The 20407-nt window shown below is 34.1% G+C and overlaps 1 protein-coding gene, 1 long non-coding RNA gene and 1 other non-coding gene across 3 annotated transcripts; 1 reads left to right on the plus strand and 2 right to left on the minus strand.

The window, feature by feature from the left end:
- The first annotated feature begins 1756 nt into the window (after nucleotides 1-1756).
- LOC127121262 (uncharacterized) lies at nucleotides 1757-3432 on the plus strand. The gene is made up of 5 exons (XM_051051816.1): nucleotides 1757-1919; nucleotides 1999-2182; nucleotides 2394-2480; nucleotides 2631-2939; nucleotides 3036-3432. The coding sequence occupies exons 1-5, from the start codon at nucleotides 1792-1794 to the stop codon at nucleotides 3072-3074; spliced, it is 747 nt and encodes a 248-aa protein (XP_050907773.1). The 5' UTR covers nucleotides 1757-1791; the 3' UTR covers nucleotides 3075-3432.
- Nucleotides 3433-13208: 9776 nt separating this feature from the next.
- Nucleotides 13209-17165, minus strand: LOC127121263 (uncharacterized). Its single transcript, XR_007803368.1, has 3 exons — nucleotides 16197-17165; nucleotides 15248-15387; nucleotides 13209-13491 (listed from the first exon to the last, which is right to left on the minus strand). It is a non-coding gene; the product is annotated as an uncharacterized LOC127121263 (long non-coding RNA).
- Nucleotides 17166-18816: 1651 nt separating this feature from the next.
- LOC127124259 (small nucleolar RNA R71) lies at nucleotides 18817-18923 on the minus strand. Its single transcript, XR_007803877.1, has one exon. It is a non-coding gene; the product is annotated as a small nucleolar RNA R71 (small nucleolar RNA).
- Nucleotides 18924-20407: the final 1484 nt, after the last annotated feature.

Here is a 20407-nt window from a genome sequence, read left to right on the forward strand (position 1 = left end):
TATAACATAAAAAATGCATTTTACACTGAGGCGCCAATCCAATTGGCACCTCCTCTCAAGCTATACACAGGGGCGCCAATCCAATTGGTTAGGGCACCTGCCCTAGCCAATCCAATTGACGCATGCATTCAATTTTTAAGAGGAGTCACCAATTGAATTGGCGCCTCCTCCTAAAAGTGGGGTAGTTTGAATTTTTTTTTGAAACCAGAGATATTTTGAAAATTTCCTTAAAAAGTGGATTATTTTTGTAAAAATTTCATAAATTATAAAGTTAACTTGTTGCTTAAGAAATATATACAAATAAATTTTTTATCTTAGAGCATAATTAAAAGAATAAATTTTAAAAAATCAATGCAAAATTTTAAAATAAATTTTTAAAATTTTAACTTTAATTTGCTATAAAAGCACATGTTAGCTTTATCTATTATAATTTTGTTAAATTATCCTTCACTAAGAGAAATAATGGGCCAGTTTGTTTTAGCTTTAAAAAAATGGATTTTTTCTTTGTATTTTTCACAAAATTATTTTACAAAAATGTTTTTCAAAATGTTACAAGTTTTTCTAAATTTATTTTTTACAAATTAAAAGATTGAATTGTTCATTGTATAACATAAATATACATTATTGAAGATCAAAACATAGTCAAAATCACAATTTTTAAAAAAAATTGTATCTCAAAAATGATTTTAAAAAAAAGCTATTTGAAATAGCTTCAAAATTAAGTGATTTTTTGAAATTTTGATATTCAAAAAAAGTTTCGATAAAATGATAAAATACCTAAAATAACATTTTAAGAATAACTATTCAAACAAAATTTTCATTTGAAACTTTTATGAAAAGTTTCTTTGTAAATATTTTTTACACTAAAATATATAACACTATAAAAATCATTTTTAAAAAATACCAAAACAAACGGGCCCAATATCAAATGAAATGATAGATAGTTAAAATATTTATTAAAAAGAATTATTTGAAAAGTAATTAAATTTATTTATTTTCTTAACAAAGGTTGTATAAAAATAGTCTTTCTTAACAAAGGTTGTATAAAAAAAGACTTTCTTAATAAAGGTAAAAAAAGTCAAAATAATAGTTAAAAAGGAATAGAGTAATATTTTTTTTGACTTTTTAAAAAAAAAAAAAATACAGTTAATAAATATAAGTATTTTGGATACTATTATTTCTCATTTTCTTAAAACACCCTGAACCATTCATTATTTTATTAAATATATTATTTTTATAATAAATAATTAAAAATATCATAGACAAACTTATAATTAATGTTGTAGTGAATTTCAAAAATAATAAATAAATAAATAAGTTCAACATAAAAATGAGAAACAATAAAAAACAAAATAAACATATATTTTTATCATATAAAGCTCAATATTTACATCTATTAATTGAAGTAATTAACAAATTCATAAAAAAATTATATATAAAATCTCCAATATTATTTATAAATAAATATATTTTTATCTTATAAAGATCAGGAATGATTTAGAAATCTAATAGTAGAAATATATCATACACAAAAAAAAATAGTCAATTTAATACCCCTAAATCATTAATCACTAATTAATTAACAAAACAATATAAAACCAATATTAAATTATTTTCTACAAATAACAGCAAACGTGGCAACTGCTTACTAAGTCGTCACCTACTTACCGTCAATTTTCGGTTTCCCAATCTTTCTCTCTCTATATTTTATTTTATAATTATTTTATTTCTACTAATAATTATTATAAATATAAATAAAAAGTGCATCAAAACTCTCAAATTCTGTTACAGATGGAGAGAAAACGTTCTTTTTCTACTATCAACAACAACAGCTTCAAAAAGACGTTACAAATAAGAAACAATCAAAACAAGAACAAGCCTTCTTTCACCAAAGAAGATTCTGCAATTCTCTTGAAAAGGTCTCTATCTCTCTTTCTCTTTTTGTGTGCGTTTTGGTGTTTCTGTTGTCGTTTTCTCTTACGAACGGTGGTTTTGTAGGTACGACGCAAGGACGGTGTTGATGCTGTTGCAGGAAGTGGCGAGTAATGCAGGATGGAAGATTAATTGGAAGGAGATGGTGAAGAAAACTTCCACCGGTATTTCGAGTGTGAAAGAGTATCGAATTCTGTGGCGGCATTTGGCGTATGGCCATTCCTTGATTGATGATGATTTTCAAGATCTGGTTTGTTTATATTCCTCTTCTAGCTGTTAATTGCTTTTCAATTTTCCAAATCCTTATTTTCTTTATTCGTTTCAGTGGAGATTCATACTCTATGTATAACGATTTTAGAATTTATTGTTATTATTAAGACTATTTTGTAACTGAAATTTTACAATAATTTTTTTTATAAGCAATTTGCACCAAACAGAATTGTAACTAAAATTGGTTGCAGGATGATGATAGTGATTTGGAGTGTGAGCGGAAATCATTCCCACCTATATCCAAGGAAAATGAATCGCAAGCTGCAGCATGTGTCCAGGTATATATATATATATATATATATATATATATATATATATATATATATATATATATATATATATATATATATATATATATAACTAAAATTGATCTATTAATACGAAGAGAATGATTATCTCAAAAGTTATATGATTTGTTTATTGAATAGGTAATGATTGAATCTGTTACAATGAGTGAATCAGCACCAAGTAGTTCAATAATTGAAGCTCCATTGCCTATAAAAGTTGCTTCATCTAATTTAGCAGAAGAGACAGAAATTAGTTTTCCAGTTATTGTGGATAGACAAACAAGGATAAATAGTAGTAATGCATTATCAAATGTAAGAAAAGGAGGATGGTCAAAGGAAGAGGACATGGAATTACAAGCTGCTGTTGAGAAATGGGGTGAAGGGAATTGGACAGAAATGGCTGCAAGAGATGATTTTCCTCTTAATAGAACTGCTGCACAGTTGTCTAAGGTCAGTTTTTATAACTCTAAACTATTTTTGTTCAAATGTAGTACTTTTCATTTTATATATTGCATCGGTTTAATTTATCTAAAATGTTGTTTACAGAGGTGGAGAATTTTAAGAAATAAATTTTGGCAGCAATAACTGAGAAACCATTGCAAGAAGCTGATAGCCGATAACAGTTTGAGATTGATGGATCGAACGGTCACTGATGCATCGACTGCGTGAATGTGTGCACCAGTTAGTGGAAATCTGCATTAGTCACATGATAAACCAGTCAAAAAGTTTAAAATCTCAACTATTTTTTTTTAGTATTTTCTCTTATTTCTATTATAAAAGAATATATTTATTTTTCAGATTTATATAATAAATTAGAGTACATTTTAATGTAATGTTAGTCAGATATACTTGTTTTTTAATAATTTTTTAATAGAAATTAGAGTACATCTTTAAGTAATGATATATTTTTGTATAAAACCATCTAGTTTAATTACCTACTCAAGTTTTAGATTTAAGTTGATAATTTTATTTTCTTAATGTGTCTTATGGATGTATGAGGAAATGCTTTGCTACTTAGAGCCCATTTGCTTAAGATTTTTTTTTTTTTATATTTTAGTTTTTATTTGTGTAATATTTTTCACAAATTATTTTATTAGAAAATGATAATTTTTTTTGTTGAAAATAAAATAATGTTTTGATTAGTTTATGGAAAACAAGTGAAAAATATATTATTTATAGTGTTGATAAGTTTTCAATCATATTAATTATTCTTATTAAAAAAACAAATAAATGATTGACTTCTCCGATATGAGTCAGAGAAAATCTCAAATGATTGGTTAAGTATTTGTATCTTCGATCCACTTATCTTTAGGAGACAGACTCCTTTTATATCCCCTCCTCCATGAATGACTATTTAAAGAAATGCTTATTTGAATTCCTCATCAACGGAAGTTGAAATAACGTCAGCCGTCTCCCATAATCACCAAATTCGATTATTAAAAATCGATTAATTATTAATTTGGTTTTAACCAAATCTATATTTTGGATATGTTGTTAATATGGTTTTAACAAAATCCATAATTTGGACATCCATATTCAAAATAAAAATCAAATTAGTCAATTATTTTTTTAAATTTCTTTTCTTTCTGAAAAATAAAAAAAATAGTTTTTTAATTTGAAAAAAAAATTAAAATTTTATTTTTTTCAATAAATAAAATCAACTGAAAAAAACATTTTTTTTTTTCAAAAAACAAAATAAAGGATTTTTGAAAAAAAAGTTTTTTTCTTAATTCCAAAAAAAAAAATGATTTTTTATTTTTGAAAATAAATATTTTTTTAAAAAATAAAAAAAATCATGCAAAAGATGATTTAAAAAAATATATCAAAACTAATTATTAAATTTGTTAGGGATATAACCGATTAATAACTGATTTATAACCATTTTCCAAAAATGAAAACCGGTTATCACAATTGGTTTTAATAACCAGTTATAATATATTGATTATTTATGGTTATGGAATGGTGATGAAAATTAACCGTCCATGAGCATCCCTAGTAGCACCCACGTAGGATCCGACTTTTGCCTTCAGAGATAGCACGAGATCGGCTCCGACATACTTATCGTGTGCCTAATTGAACCCTAATCGGATTCTGATTTGTGTAAGACTATGACTACTCAACCTTCTTGCCTCTTCGTACTCGATTCATAAATGTTTGGCCTCAAGAGATTTCTAGGATGTACATAAGCCTCCCGATCACGAGGTCTTATTGGATTGTAGTGTTCGGCCAAGACAATCTCAGAATTCCCTCTTCCTAGATCGACCTCTTACTCGAAGAATCACTAAAATGTTAGTCATCTTAATGTTGAAAAATATTTTCTCTTTCCTCATCACGATTGTATGTGTTAGAATATAGGTTGTTCTTTTGAAAATTAGCAAACTGAACCTCCTAACTTGTTTCTTCCAACGAACACCTTTCGTTCGCATGTTCTCCTCCACAGAAATCACACCTAAGTGCTTGTATCTAGCTCATGTTAGCTCTACCTAAGCTGCCTTCATCTAGCCTTTTATTCAACAATTCAATTTGAACTAAAAGAGCAGTATGAGTATCAAGAGGTAACATACCTTTAGGCGTGCCCACAGTTTCAAGCTTGACAGACCTTTCCCGTTTTGAATGGTATTTACTCATACACATCTTCTCAATGAGGTCTTTTACTTGTGGCTCAGTCATTTGACGGGTAGTACCTCCCACGGAAGCATCCAATAACATGTGAGTTTGACTCTTGAGACCTTTAATAAAAAATTTCATCTGCTCCATATTATTCATGTTGTGATTTGGGCATCTGCGCAGCAAAAGCTTATATGTTTCCCAAGCATCATAAAATGACTCAATTTCCTGCTGCTCAAAATTAACAATTTTTGCTCGGCGCTTGGTAAACTGAGTAGTAGTAAAAAATATTTCAAGGAATTTATCCTCCAATTTCTTCTAAGTCCGGATTGTTCCATTCGGAAGGCAAAGTAACCAATCTTTCGCCTTTCCAATCAATGAGAACCCAAACAACCTCAATTTTACCTAGTCTTTAATGACATCAGTTGGTTTGCATATTGAAGTTGTTTCATAGAAGCATGCAAGGCGCGCCCATGGGTCTCTAATTGCATTCTTGTCAAACAAATTTTCTCTTAAACCAGAAAGTACATAATTTTAAATATCAAAGTTAGCAGGACCTGCCAGTATAAACCCCCTAGAAATTTGTCCTTCATCACTTCGTTTACAGTAGTCCCCATAGTGAGGGGTTGTGCAATTGTCATGACTTCTTCTTTAGATTGACAAGAACTTGATAGTTTCTCTACTTCTGATCTTCTTCCGTCCATAGCTGCTTCTCTAACTACTTTTCTGAGAGCACGTGCGGTTCTCTCAATTTCTAGATCATATGGAATTAATGGTGATCTTGAACTTCACATACACAAAAAGAAAATACCTCAGTAGTACTATGATAAATAAGAAATTAAAACAAAAATTAAAAAGACTAAAAATAAAGATAAAAACAATTGCACAAACAACGCCTTGTTGAAAATTCAACCGTCCCCGACAACAACGCCAAAAACTTGATGACTTATCAACAAGTGTACCGATAATATCGATGTAATAAAAAAGATCGAATCCACGGGGACTTCCTCCAAGTAAAACAAAATGTGTGCAATTTTATAAAAACTAATAAAAGGGGGCAATTTTGATTTTCAGTGTGAAAAGTAAATAAACGAGAAAACAATGTCACGAATGCGGTCATGTTATGTTGTAGAATCCCCTATTCTTCTCTTGTTTATGTTTGATGCCCTGTATGAATTATCTAATCACTATAATCTCATGGAGAATTAACAAAACCGTTATAGCCGATCCCTCACAAAATAACTCACTAACCATTACTCGAAGCTTTCTATTCCTAGTCAGCCAACATAAGCATGGTTAGGTGACGTATAGAATGTTAATTCTCTATGCCACTAGTCGAGGTTTCCTATCCCTATTCAACTAGCGTAAGTACAACAATTACCCTAGGTCTAACACATAGACTAATGGTCAGTATTCCCTATGTGCCCAAAATAAAATTAAAAGAGTATCTCACAAAAAAAACATTACGAACAAGAAGCAATTGAATAAGATTATAGATTAATAGGTTCATACAGTGGTCAAATCAACATAGAATCCAACAATTGAGAAACATGTTCATAATAACACAATCTAACCTAGAAGCATTTAGCTACTCATAGTGTAATTAAAAATACCACAATTGATAGACAAAGATAACATAAGAAGTCCCTTGAAGATATGACCTCAAATGGTTTCAAATGCTCTTAAAATCACCACCTGTGCTCTCTAATTCTTGCTTCAATCTCTCAAAATTCTAGCCCTTGTGAAAGTGCATAAAATCCCCCTTTAAAGGCATCATAATAAACCAGAACACGTCAGAAAAAGACCCAGAAAAGTGACCGTTGCGCGCGTGATATCCTGCATCTCGTGCGATGCAACTTTTAATGCAATATCGCGTATGCGATGTTGCACGGTGGTGGGTGTAATTATTTTCGAAGCTTCACTCTTTTTTGCATACTTAGCTATTTTTCCTTCATTTTTTGGTCATTCTTCCTCATATTTGCTCAACTTTCACTTATTTTGCTCTGATTCTTCGACTAAATATATGCAATGACAGACTCTCATCACAACCCCAAACTTAAATTGTTGCTTGTCCTCAAGTAACTCACCTGCAACTGTATATTTCAACAGAAAACAATTCACACAATAACAATCGAACATCACCAAATTAAATATTTCTTTTACCTGACCATTGTTCTAGCTCCCAACTTCTCTCCGGCAAATTTGGAAAACATCCTCAACATTGACGAGTACTCAACCTATATCTCAGCTCACTATAACTCACTCAATGGATAGGGTGATCTCTCAATCAATATGCAAAATCAATTAAACTTAGCTTGATCATGTTCTAATAAAGTCAATCATAGAAATCACAACACATACATTAGATGACTTTTCATGTTGTAATTTGGCTTATATTAGGGTAGAATATTTTTAGAAAAGTAGGATTAAACCTTTGGAGTTGGGTTCTTAGTTCTCCTTCTACCATTATACCTCTTTGTTCCTTTTTGCTAGTACTAGAGAGTTTTTATCCTTCTTATAATATCATTCTTTTCTTTTCTCATTCATTTTTTTAAGAAGTGTCTTTTTCTACTTCTTTTTTCACAATAATTTTTTTTGGTTGAAATTTTGGATCATATTCTCTAGTACCCCAATCCCAAACTTAAAACTTTGCTCACTTCCAAGAGCAACCCCAAACTTAATCTTTTTCATATACTTTAAGACTATACTTCTACCTAAATCCAAAGAGAGGGTGGAAAGAAAACATCTTTTAAGTAATATGACTAAGAATTTTAGGCTACATCACCGAAAGAAAGACTTAGGCTTAAAGTGTTTATAAATGGATATACCTATTACTAAAGGGTGGTTTACAAAGGCTCAAAGTTATTAAACAAAAAATTACCTCAATGCGTGTTGGTCAAATCAGACAACTTCATGAAAAATAGATCAAACCAAATAAGATAGTAATGCATGGATACATTCACAAAGAAAGAAAAGTGAATAATGGAAATATTTGGCTCAAACCTTATTAAATGAGGTATCGGTAGGTTACATATAAGTTCGTTGATTATTTTCTCATCCTTCGCCTTCAAGTTGCTAGTTTCTATTGTAATTATCAAGTTTCTTTTGGATCATTTGTTCAATGCTAAAATGCTAAACTTGCAATCTGAAAAAAAACATAAACAACCACAAACTTGTTTATTAAAATATAATTGATATCTTCATGGAAAATTTATGCTTGAGTAGCTACTTCCTTTTGGTAAGGTTTTGAATAAAATAAAATAAATTATGCAAAATAAAAAATAATTAAAAATAATGGGTTGCCTCCCATCCAACACTTCTTTTCCGTCAATAACTTTACGTCTCATTCTCAAAACACGCCAGGCACAAGAGATACCCTCACGTCGGTGAAAAATCCTCTTGTTGTTCTCTTGTGAACTTTGATATCTTTCTATTTCAATTGATAGAATGTCTCAAGATCCTCCACATATGGTGTCCATTGATATGCATTAAATACTATCTTCTCCTTATTAAACTTTAAAATCAATTCACATATCTCCACATCTATTTTTGCCTTCCCGGTTGCCAAGAATAGGCACTCAAGAATCACTGACCCTTCTGAATCATTTTTCATGTCAATCACCACAAAGTTTGTGGGGAAGGTCAAACCATCGGCGTGAAATAGAATATATTGTAGAATACCACGCATACGAGTCACCGATGAATCGACCAATGTGAGTGTCATGTTGCTCGGTATGATCTCTCCTATTTCCAATTCCTTAAATCTTCTCAGTTGACATGACATTGATGCTCGATCCTAAGTTACATAAAGCATGTGGTATATTTAACCTAACAATGGTGCAAGTGATGTTGAACTTCCATGCATCCTTCATCTTTGGTGGAATCTCCGACGGTTTTACCGTATCCTCTTTCTCTGTCATGTTGACCTATTATTGAATCAACTTTTGCTTTCCACCTTTTAGAAATACCTGTATAAACTTACTTACTTGAAGTTGTCTCAACACTTTCTTAAGATTTTAAAACATTCCATCCTCATCCTCATTTACCAACTTCTTCTTAATAATGGGATATGGTAGTTTTATATAATCTGGTAAAGGTGGGTTTGGTTCATTCAAAATTCGCTCCTTTGTTCTCTTCCAAGGATAATTTTTATCAATGAGTTGATCAATGGTGACTCCCCTCTCCTCTTGGTCACCTTGATTTCCACTTTCTTACTTTTCAATCTCCCCTTCCTTTTCTTCAATTTTATCCTCTTTAACTTTTTCAGCTTCCTCCTTTCTAGTAACCACCCCAAAATCCGTTTCCACAACCTTGCATGTTTCATTCTTAGGATTATATACAGTGTTATTAGTGAATCCTCCACTTGATCTTGATAAAATAGCTATTTGTCTGGATAATTGACCAATCAAAGTCTCCAAATTCTTGATTGACTCATCATGGTTTCTGCTCAAAATCTCATGATTCCTAGTTACTTGCTCAAAGCTACTTTGAGTAACTTTAATGAAATTCTGCAAAGTCTATTCCAACTTTGATGGCTTCCTTTTACATGGAGCTTGTTGGCTTCGTTACATCCCTTGGTTGGCATTTGAATTTTGATTATTGCTCCAACGAAAATTGGGATGATCTTTCCAACCTGGATTGTATGTGTTGGAATACAAGTTGTTATTTTGAAAATTAGAAAACTGGACCTCTTCACTTGTTCCTTCCAATGAACACCTTCCTTTTGCATGTTCTCCTCCACAGAAATCACACCTAAGTTCTTGTACCTAGCTCACGTTAGCTCTACCTAAGCTTCCTTCAGCTAGCTTTTTATTCAACAATTCTATTTAAACTAAAAGAGCAATATGGGTATCAAGAGATAACATACTAATAGGCATTCCCGCAGTTTCAAGCTTGACCGACCTTTCAATTTTTGAACGGTATTCATTCATACACATCTTCTCAATGAGGTCTTTTACTTGTGGCTCAGTCATTTGACGGGTAGTACCTCCCGCGGAAGCATCCAATAACATGCGAGTTTGACACTTGAGACCTTTGATGAAGTTTTGCATCTGCTCCATATTATTCATATTGTGATTTGGGCGATTATGACTTAATTTCCTACTGCTCAAAATTAACAATTTTTGATCGGTGCTCGGTAAACTGAGTAGTAATAAAAAATCTTTCAAGGAATTTATTCTCCAATTCCTTCCAAGTCCAGATTGTTCCATTCGGAAGGAAAAGTAACCAATATTTCTCCCTTCCAAACAGTGAGAACCCAAACAACCTCAATTTAAACTGGTCATCAGTGACATCAATTGGTTTGCACATTGGAGTTGTTTCATAGAAGCGTGCAAGATGCACCCATTGGTCTCTAATCGCGTTCCCGTCGAACAAATTTTCTCTTAAACCTGAAAGTACATAATTTTTAATATCAAAGTTAGCAGGGTCTGCCGGTACAAATCCCCTAGAAACCTGTCATTCATCAGTTCATTTATAGTAGTCCCCCATAGTGAAGGGTTATGCGGTTTCCGTGACTTCTTCTTTAGAGTCAGAATAACTTGATAGTTCTTCTTCTTCTGACCTTCCTCCGTCTAGAGCTGCTTCTCTAACTGCTTTTCTGAGAGCACGTGCGGTTCTTTCAATTTATGGATCCAATGGAATTAATGGTGATCCTGAACTACACATACACAAATATTAAATACCTCAGTAACACTATGATAAACAAGAAATTAAAAAGACTAAAATTAAAAATAAAAACAATTGCAAAAGCGTCGCCTTGTTGAAAAACCAACAGTCACAAATAATGGTGTCAGAAACTGGATGACTTCTTGGCAAGTGTACCGACAATGTAGAAGTAATTAAAAAGATAAAATCCACAGGGACTTCCTCCAAGCATGAAAAAATGTGTTCAATTTTATAAAAACTAGTAAAAAAGGGGGGTTTTCGAGTTTTTGTGTGAAAAGTAAATAAACGAGAAAAAAATGTCATGAAAGCGGTCAGGTTGTGTTATAGAATCCCATGTTCCTCTCTTTGTTGATGTTTGATTCCCTGTATGAATTATCTAATCACTATAACCTCACGACGAATTACCAAAATCATTATAGCTAATCCCTTACGAAATAACTCACTAACCACTACTCGAAACTTTCTATTCCTAGTCCGCCAACATAAGTAAGGTTAGGCGATGTATTGAACATTAATTCTCTATGCCACTACTCAGGGTCTCCTATCCCTATTCAATAAGCGTAAGTACAATAATTGCCATATGCTTAACACATAGACTAATGGTCAGTATTCCCTATGTGCCCAAAATAAAATTAAAAGAGCATCACACATGAAAAGCATTATGAACAAGAAGCAATTGAATAAGATTATAGATCAATAGGTTCATACAATGGTCAATCAACATAGAAATAACAATTGAGAATCAGGTTCATGGTAACATAACCTAACCTAGAATAATTTAGCTACTCATAGTGTAATTAAAAATACCATAATTGATAGACAAAGATAACATAAGAAGTCGCTTGAAGAGGTGGCCTTCAATGGATTCAAATGCTAAAAAAAATTACCACTTGTGCTCTCTAATTTGTGCTTCAATCTCCCAAAACTGTAACCCTTGTGAAAGTGCATAAAATCCCTTTTTAAAGGCGTCAAAATGGACCAGAACGCGTCAGAAAAGACCCAGAAAAGTGACCATCGCGCGTGATACTCTGCATCGCACGTGCGATGCAGCTTTTAATGCCCTATCACATGCGCGATTTTGTGCGATTGTGGATGTAATTATTTCCGAAGCTTCAGTCTTTTTTGCTCCTTTTTTCACTCAAATTTTCATTAAGTCCACAATTTGCATACTTAGCTATTTTCCCTCCATTCTTTGGTCATTCTTCCTCATATTTTCTCGACTTTAACTTGTTTTTCTCCGATTCTTCGACTAAATATATGCAATGACAGACCGTTCTCAATAAGGTTATGACTACTTGACCTTATTGCCTCTTTGTACTCGATTTCACAAAATCTCGGCCTCAAGGGATTTCTGGATGTACATAAGCCCCTCGGTCACGATTTCTTATTGGATTGAAGTGTTAGGCCAAGACAATCTCAAAATTTCTTCTTCCCAAATCGACCTCATACTCAGCGAATCGCTGAAGTATCAATCATCTTAATAATGACAAATCGTTTCTCTTTCCTCACCATGATGGTTTTTATGGGAACTTTCACTTGTCATCATTTCCCTTTTTTTGGTGTGTATTCTTGACAGTTACAAACATTGTTTTTTAAAAGGACCTTGTTTGTTACCAAAACTTGTATTTGCGTACAAATTTCTTCTTCATCCTTCACTCGACTCATTTGCCTTCTCAAGTTTGGACTTCTATTAGGCCAGAGGTTTCATTTAACTTAGCTCGATCACAACCGGTTATGCCAGAGGCTTCAAGTATCTTGGACTTTGATTAGGCCAGAGGTTTCATTTAACTTATCTCGATCACAATCGATTAAGCCATAGGCTTAAAGTAGCTCGAACTTTGATTAGGCTAGAAGTTTAATTTAACTTAATTTGGTCACAACCGATCCTAAGTTTACCCAAACTTTTTCAATTTTGTCTGGTTTATTGCTCATTGCATATGCATATCCCCATGCCCTAATCATCCATCATAACACACTCATCCACATTAGCATTTTCAAAACAAGCACCATGGATTCTAAGGTTTTTGTATGACTGACATGAAGTCAAACCTATGCATTTTTGTGGTGTACTCAAGTTGAGAGGTTTATCTTTTGGACCAAGTTTCATGAAGCCCTATTCTTTTACTATTGATTTTGATTATTATGAATTGCATTTTGGGCATTGGATTATTTGCAAGAGGTTGGCTATTGTTGACCTAATTTATTTATGGGCCTATTCATTACACCAGTCCTTTAGATGCTTAAGCTTAATACAAGATAAGGCATTGAGATGCATACAAGGTTCAAGGTTCATGATCACTTTTCAAGGGCTAAGATTTTGGCAAAGATCAACACAAGGTAAAGTATTCAAGTGAAAATTGGAAGGAAAGAAAATTCAAATTTGAATTGAGAAAAGGAGGGAATTTTCACTTTGTCATTACTTAAAATGAAAGTCATCTTCACAGTCATTACACAATACATTCAAGGGTGAGATTACAAAGGATTACACAAGAGATGAAGATTACAAAGTTTTTGACATAGTTGACTTTTTTGGCCAAAATGTTGACTTTTAGTCAACAATTGACCATTAACCATTAACCTTGACCTCCTAAATCTATCCTACGGGCCTGCATCTCTTCACACTCTTCAAGCAATTTACTTCATCATGATATTTACCATTCTTCATGTCCAAGGCACCATGATCTTGATCATTCTTCAAATGCCACACAAACATGTCATGCTATAAAACCTGCAAAAGGGACAGACAACCATTTCAGTCCAGTACACATCAGTTCTTCAATATGCCATGCTATGTCAACCTAAACTATTCATACTGTTGGTGTAAGCCCTAAAGGCCAATACTTTTGGTACTTGTATCGAATTATTTATTAATAATTAAAAGGCTTTTTCTTTATTATGTTTGATTAATAAAGTCCCTAGAATAGCTAGTCCGTTTAATGTATCAAGTATGACTTAATCATGAGATCACATTAAACATAAGGACACTATTCTTAAAGTATCCGTAGTCGAGCTTTATTGTGAAGTGGGATAACATTAAAGCATTAAGACTATTATGTTTGTAGAATGATGATCACATCTCATGGATCATGGATAAAGAGTTATCAAGTCTTAAACATAGGTATGAATATTAAGAGTAATATTTATACCGGATTGACCCGCTATGAGAATACTATATAGAAAGTTATGCAAAGTGTCATAAGTTATTCTCATGGTGATAATGGTGTATACCACTCTTCGACCTGAAACCACTATGGATCATAGATGTAGAGTCGAGTGCTTTATTACTGATCCAACGTTGTCCGTAACTGGATAACCATAAAGACAGTTGATGGGTACTCCACGAAGCATGCTGAGGGACATGAGTGACCTAGATGGAATTTGCCCATCCTGCGTAACAGGATAAATGTCTATGGGCCCAATATTGAACTAGACAAGGATGACACGGTCTATACCTTGTGTTCAATATAGACATAAGGGCAAAGGGGTAATTATACACATAATTATTATCACAGAAGGACTTGTCAGATCACATGACATTTTCGTGACTTGGGTAGCAGTGATGTGTTGCTAGATACCGCTCACTGTTTATTATGTTAAATGCGTGATTTAATATAATTGCCAACGTCGCGAAAACCTACAAGGTCACACACAAAGGACGGATTGATGAGAGATAGAGTAACTAAGGAACATCGTAAGGTACGGTGCACTTAAGTGGAATATGAAATATGGTAAGGTACCAAATACTTAAGTGATTTTGGGCATATTATAAGATATGGGCCAAAATACACTTAAGTGGGCTTTTTAGCTTGAAGCCCACACAAGTGGTTCTATAAATAGAACCCCTTGGGTAGAAGCATTGTCACTCAACTCAAGTGAAGACTTGGAATTTCGTTTCCCTCTCTCTCACTCACTCAAAGCCTTCATTCGTACCAGCTAGCACTGAGATTGAAGGAACCCGTTCGTGTGGACTGAGTAGAGACGTTGTCATCGTTCAACGTTCGTGATCGCTCCGTGGATTTGTATCCAAGGTTTTGATCGTTACAAGAAATCTGCACCAAAGGTTTGAATCGCCATAAGAGGTAACGATTCTATCACTGATCATGCCCATTCGTAAGGATCACTAAATGGAGAAATTTTTAAATTCCGCTGCGCCTTGGATGGCAATTCTCCTTCACATACAACATGCATCATTACAGTCTAAGAACAAACATACATTCAATCTAAGAAATTAGCAGCCTTCATGTTTTCCTTTTAACAACTTAACAACCTTAACATCAATTCAAACACATAAACATAGAAATGCTAACCATTAACTCACTATCAATTTCAAATACATAACATAACCACTACTATCGACATGCATCAAAATAATGCCACAATTTAAACAACCATTAGCTTCCAATTCTAACAAGCACGCATTCAATCTAAGCTCATGCTACCATTCACTAACAGTTCAAGATTCATTAGATAACTAGTCAACTAACCTTGCTTCAGATCGAGTCCATAACATTCCATTTTCATAGCTGACCTATCCATCACCTAACAATTCCAACAGCAATGCGTTGCAACTCCGGTGAGAGGTTGTGTAGGTAATCGATTAACCAAAGTGGTTAACCAGTTACACCTGCAAGGTCACCATAATATCGGGGCAACTGTAAGAAAATTCCATAGTTAAACAATCAGTCCATAACATTCCATTTTCAACCAAATTCAAGTTAGCTTTCAATTATCTTCATCACAATGACAAATAAAAAAAAGTTGCAGTGTAGTGTATTTTTCAGTAGAAAGCTTTTTTTTCACAATAAACAAACTAATCACAACATTAGATCAATTAACTTCATTCATACTTCAAGTTCTTTCATTAACTATTTTCAGCTAACATTCACTAACCAAATTTACTCTAGACTAACCTATAACCTTTAACAAAGTTTTGACAGATCCTATACTACTCACTCTAGTTGTTTTTAACATAACATAAATTCAATCTAAGATTTAACTACCTGGACGTAAAGCAACTTAATAGATTTTAACAAACTCACACAACTAACTTAACTAAATTCTAACAGAGTTATTCACCCGTAACTACCTTACTCACTGAAAGTTTAACAATGATTTTCCCTAATGCCCCTGACCTGACTGCCCTATTATGTTACAAACTCAACCTCTATATAACTCATTATTGAGATCAACCACCTTCAATAATCACATTCCACAAAATCTGGAGAATTTTCATTCTCTCACTCAGAGAATTCTCTCTAAATTATCTCAACTCCCTACTCATCATCACCAACCATTCACTATCCTCACTACAGAATCACAATCCTTTTCTCACGCACACACAAGAACAAGACAACAACAATTATCAGTTTCAAGCCTACAAACTATAGACGAAGAAGAAGAAGGTAGCAAAATGGGAATAAGGGAAACGAGTACCTCTCTGAAGATTTCTCTATTTTTTTCTATGATTTCATCTTCTTCAGCGTAACAATCACTGGACCAAGCCGTCGCTCCAAAGGTAGGCTCATTATCTTCTTTCTCGTAATCGCCTTCAAATTTGTTATAAGTTGGTAGTATTAACAATAGGAACTCATAATCCTATGCTTGTGAAGCCAGGTTTCTCATAATCGTTGTTTAATTTTGGTTATAGATACCTAGGGTTCATAGCGATTTAGGTTTTGATTCAGACGAAAGGTGAGGGATTAGGACCAATTGAGATAGGATTATGAGAGGGGGAGTAGAAATAGAAATTTTGGTGAGTGTTTAAGGTCAATTGAAGCTCCGTCGCCGATAACGTGAAAATACATCGTATATTTGCCTTGATTTACATTCAAAAATCGTACCATTTTCATTTATATTCCGATTATTCCGCAAGTGTTCGAGTTATTTTTGTAGGTATTTCAATTCACATGCTTAAATGAGCAAAGTATAGAAAAGGAAGGAAAAGAAGAAGAAACAAAAGAGAAACAACAGAAGAACCATAAAGTATAAATTCTATGCAGGTGACAATCGTCACAAGCCTCGTCACGACCGTCACGCCCTGGTTGTGACGAACGTCACAGGCCCACCACGACCGACACAAGGCCAAAAGCAGCGTAATGAATTGTTCAACAGAAGTGATCCACACGCCCCATTTTTCGCTCCTCAACCCACTTTCCCGTGAATCTCTCACTGAACTAGGTCACCCTTATTTCTCTCAACTATGAAGACCAAATGGAGACTATAAAAGGATGGAAGTTGGAAACCTACGGACACGCTTGATTTTCCTCCCTGAAGCCAACTTTCAAGATCTTTCTCTGCATTTATTTTCCACAACTATTTTGTTTTCTATTTTTTTCTTCAACAACACTATTTTCTTTTACCGTAATTTGTTTACCGTTCCGTTCAGAGCTTTGATTTTTTCCCTTCCCTTTCCGTTTTTCATTTATCCAAAAGTAGTAGTTTCCTACACTAGGGAACTACTGCAATTTATTTAATTTAGTTTAAGCAATTGTTTCGAAGAAGCAGAATCCTACCAACCCGTGGAGGACTGCTCAAGTACTTCAAGATTCAGCATATTCGATTAATCAAAGTTCCAGGTTTTTATTCAATTATTATTATTATTGCTTTATTATTAAATAATCATGTTTGCCTTATTGTTAAGTTGTTTATGTTCGTGTGTGTTTGCATTAATTAATATGTCTGGCTAAACTACCGGTATCGGTATGTAAACAATTTAATTAGACGGGATTTAATAATAACCGGTGTAAACTTCTTTTCTCAAATAATCTTTTTGGCTATGGTTTTTAATTTAAATTTAATTAACTTTGTCACGAGAGTGAGAAGCTATTTAATACGGTTTTGCCACGAGAGTGGGAAATTAACTAAGGTTAGAACCGACAATCACGAGAGTGTGAGGGTCGAACTGTATAGTAAAAACTAGACATTGATTTTAAAAATAACGAGAGCACTTTAAAAGCAATTAGAACTTATTTATTTTCAAAAAGTATTTTTAACTTCAAATGGAACAGCGAGAGCGTACATTCTGACTTAAAAGTATAGTCCGAGTCAACAATCACGAGAGTGTGAGATAAAACCTTTTAAATGAGTATTTTCTACTAAAAGATATTTGGTAATTAAAATATACACCGATGACTTATCGAAACCCTGACGATTAATGCGTTGCATACTGATATCCCTCAATTAATATTCTCTTAAAAACTTAATTTCCTTTAGATTTAATTTTTGTTCAACCAAACCTCTAAAAATCATCTCCTTAGCTAAACATAGTAATATCGATAACATTAGTTTGACCATCGGTCCCGATGGGTTCGATATCTTTTAAAACTAAAACGACTGGACTGTGCACTTGCAGTCAAGTACCCAATAGACTATATTTTATATACAGTCACGAGACATATCAAGTTTTTGGCACCGTTGTCGGGGACCTGATTTAGTCAAATAGTGCGATTCTTTTGTTGTGCAGTATAGACTAAGGTAAAAACTAATCTCCTTTCCCTTATTTCCCGATTGTATACCAAGTACTCGCTCACAAGGCAAAAACTTAGCACAACCAATCAAAGAATTAGAGTGTTTCTTATATTTAAGACGCCGAATACTAGAGTACCAACGAAGGTACGATATTACCGGTATCTTCTTTCCTACTACTGAACCAGTTGAAAAACTAACCATGGTTGCAGTAGGACCACAAAATCGTCCTCTTAAGTTCTACACTACCCCGTCCCAACAAGAACCTCACAATAACAATGCTGCCCCTGCTATCGATCGAAACAATTTCGAGTTGAAACCCTCACTATTATTAGTTGTCCAACAACATCAATTTGCTGGAAATCTTATGGACGACCCTAATGAACATTTGACCAAGTTTTTGCAGAACGCAAACACTGTGAAGGCGAATGGTGTATCTCAGGATGCGATAAGACTACACCTTTTTCCTTTCTCTCTAAGAGACAGAGCTTGGGCTTGGTTGCAATCCTTGCCATCCAACTCAGCTACTACATGGGAAGAACTGAAGAACGTTTTCTTAGCCCGATATTTTCCGCCAAGCAAAACTGCTATGCTGAGAGCTCAAATCAACGGATTTTGACAAAAAGATGCATAATCTCTCTACGAAACGTGGGAGAGATACAAAGACATGATGATGATATGTCCTCATCACTGTCTCGAAGACTGGGTGATCATTCACACATTTTACAATGAGCTTCTGTATAACACAAGACTGACAGTAGACGCTGCCCCAGGCGGTGCACTTATGGACAAGCCATACAACGAAGCCTATCAACTCATTGAAAACATGGCCCAAAACCATTGCCAATGGGGAGGTGAAAGAAATCCAGTAGAAAAGTCCCAACCAAAAGGTGGAATGTATAAAAATTAGTAGCCTTGACCATGTCCATGCAAAGGTAGATGCCCTTGTTCCAAAGTTAGACAACTTGACCATACCACCCGCAGCCACCGTGGCTGCCGTAACTCCAAACGGCGAGTTATGTGGAATTCCTGGACACACTGCACCAGAATGTCAAATATTAGCAGGAGTCCCCACTGATCAAGTAAATTATGCACAAGGAAATCCTTATTCTAATACCTATAACCCAAGTTGGAAAAAGCATCCCAACTTTTCGTACAAGAACAACAACGCCTTGTATGCACCTGGCCAAGCACCCGCTGTTCCACCTGGATATCAAAAGCCAACTACTAATGCTCCTAACATGCCTAGGAAGTCCAACCTTGAACTAATGATGGAAAGCTTCATAGCTACCCAAGCTCAAACAAACAAAGACTTCTTGAACCAAAACATACATACTAGTGAGAAACTTAAACAATTAGAGAGCAAAGTAGATGCCTTAGCCACCCACAACAAAATGCTTGAAACACATATTTCACAAGTGGCTCAACAACAAGCAACTACTGCTGCTCCCGCTGGCACATTTCCCGGACAACCACAACCTAATCCAAAAGGACATGCAAATACCGTTATATTGAGAAGTGGAAAAGAACTAGACGAACCCGTGGATCCAAGACTCCAAAATCCTTCCATGTACCAAAAACCTGACAAAACAACAACTGAGAAGGTAAGTGAACCGAAGGAGAAGGAAGATAATACCCAAGAGGCCGAAGAGAAAGAAAAACCTTATGTGCCTCCACCACCTTATAAACCACCCATTCCATATCCTCAAAGACTCGCAAATTCTAAAACTGCATGGGCAATTTAGGAAATTTGTTGAACTTCTGAAGCAACTGAATATTACAATTCCCTTTATAGAAGCCATCACACAAATGCCCTCATATGCCAAATTTCTTAAAGAGATCCTATCCAATAAGAAAAAGATCAAGGATAATGAAACAGTTACACTTACTGCTGAGTGTAGCGCAATAATCCAAAACAACATGCCTCCCAAACTAAAAGACCCAGGTAGTTTCTCCATACCCTGTGTCATTGGAAAGTTCGTCATAGACAAAGCTCTATGCGACTTAGGAGCCAACATTAGTGTAATGCCCTTAACCATCTGTAAAAGGCTCAACATGGGAGAACTAAGACCAACCAAGATGTTTGTCCAACTAGCTGACCGCTCAATCAAATATCCTGTTGGTATACTAGAGAATGTCCCAGTACGTGTAAGACAATTCTACATTCCTACAACCTTCAT

Source organism: Lathyrus oleraceus, chromosome 2 (genome assembly GCF_024323335.1).
Source record: "Lathyrus oleraceus cultivar Zhongwan6 chromosome 2, CAAS_Psat_ZW6_1.0, whole genome shotgun sequence".
Taxonomy (NCBI): Eukaryota; Viridiplantae; Streptophyta; class Magnoliopsida; order Fabales; family Fabaceae; genus Lathyrus; species Lathyrus oleraceus.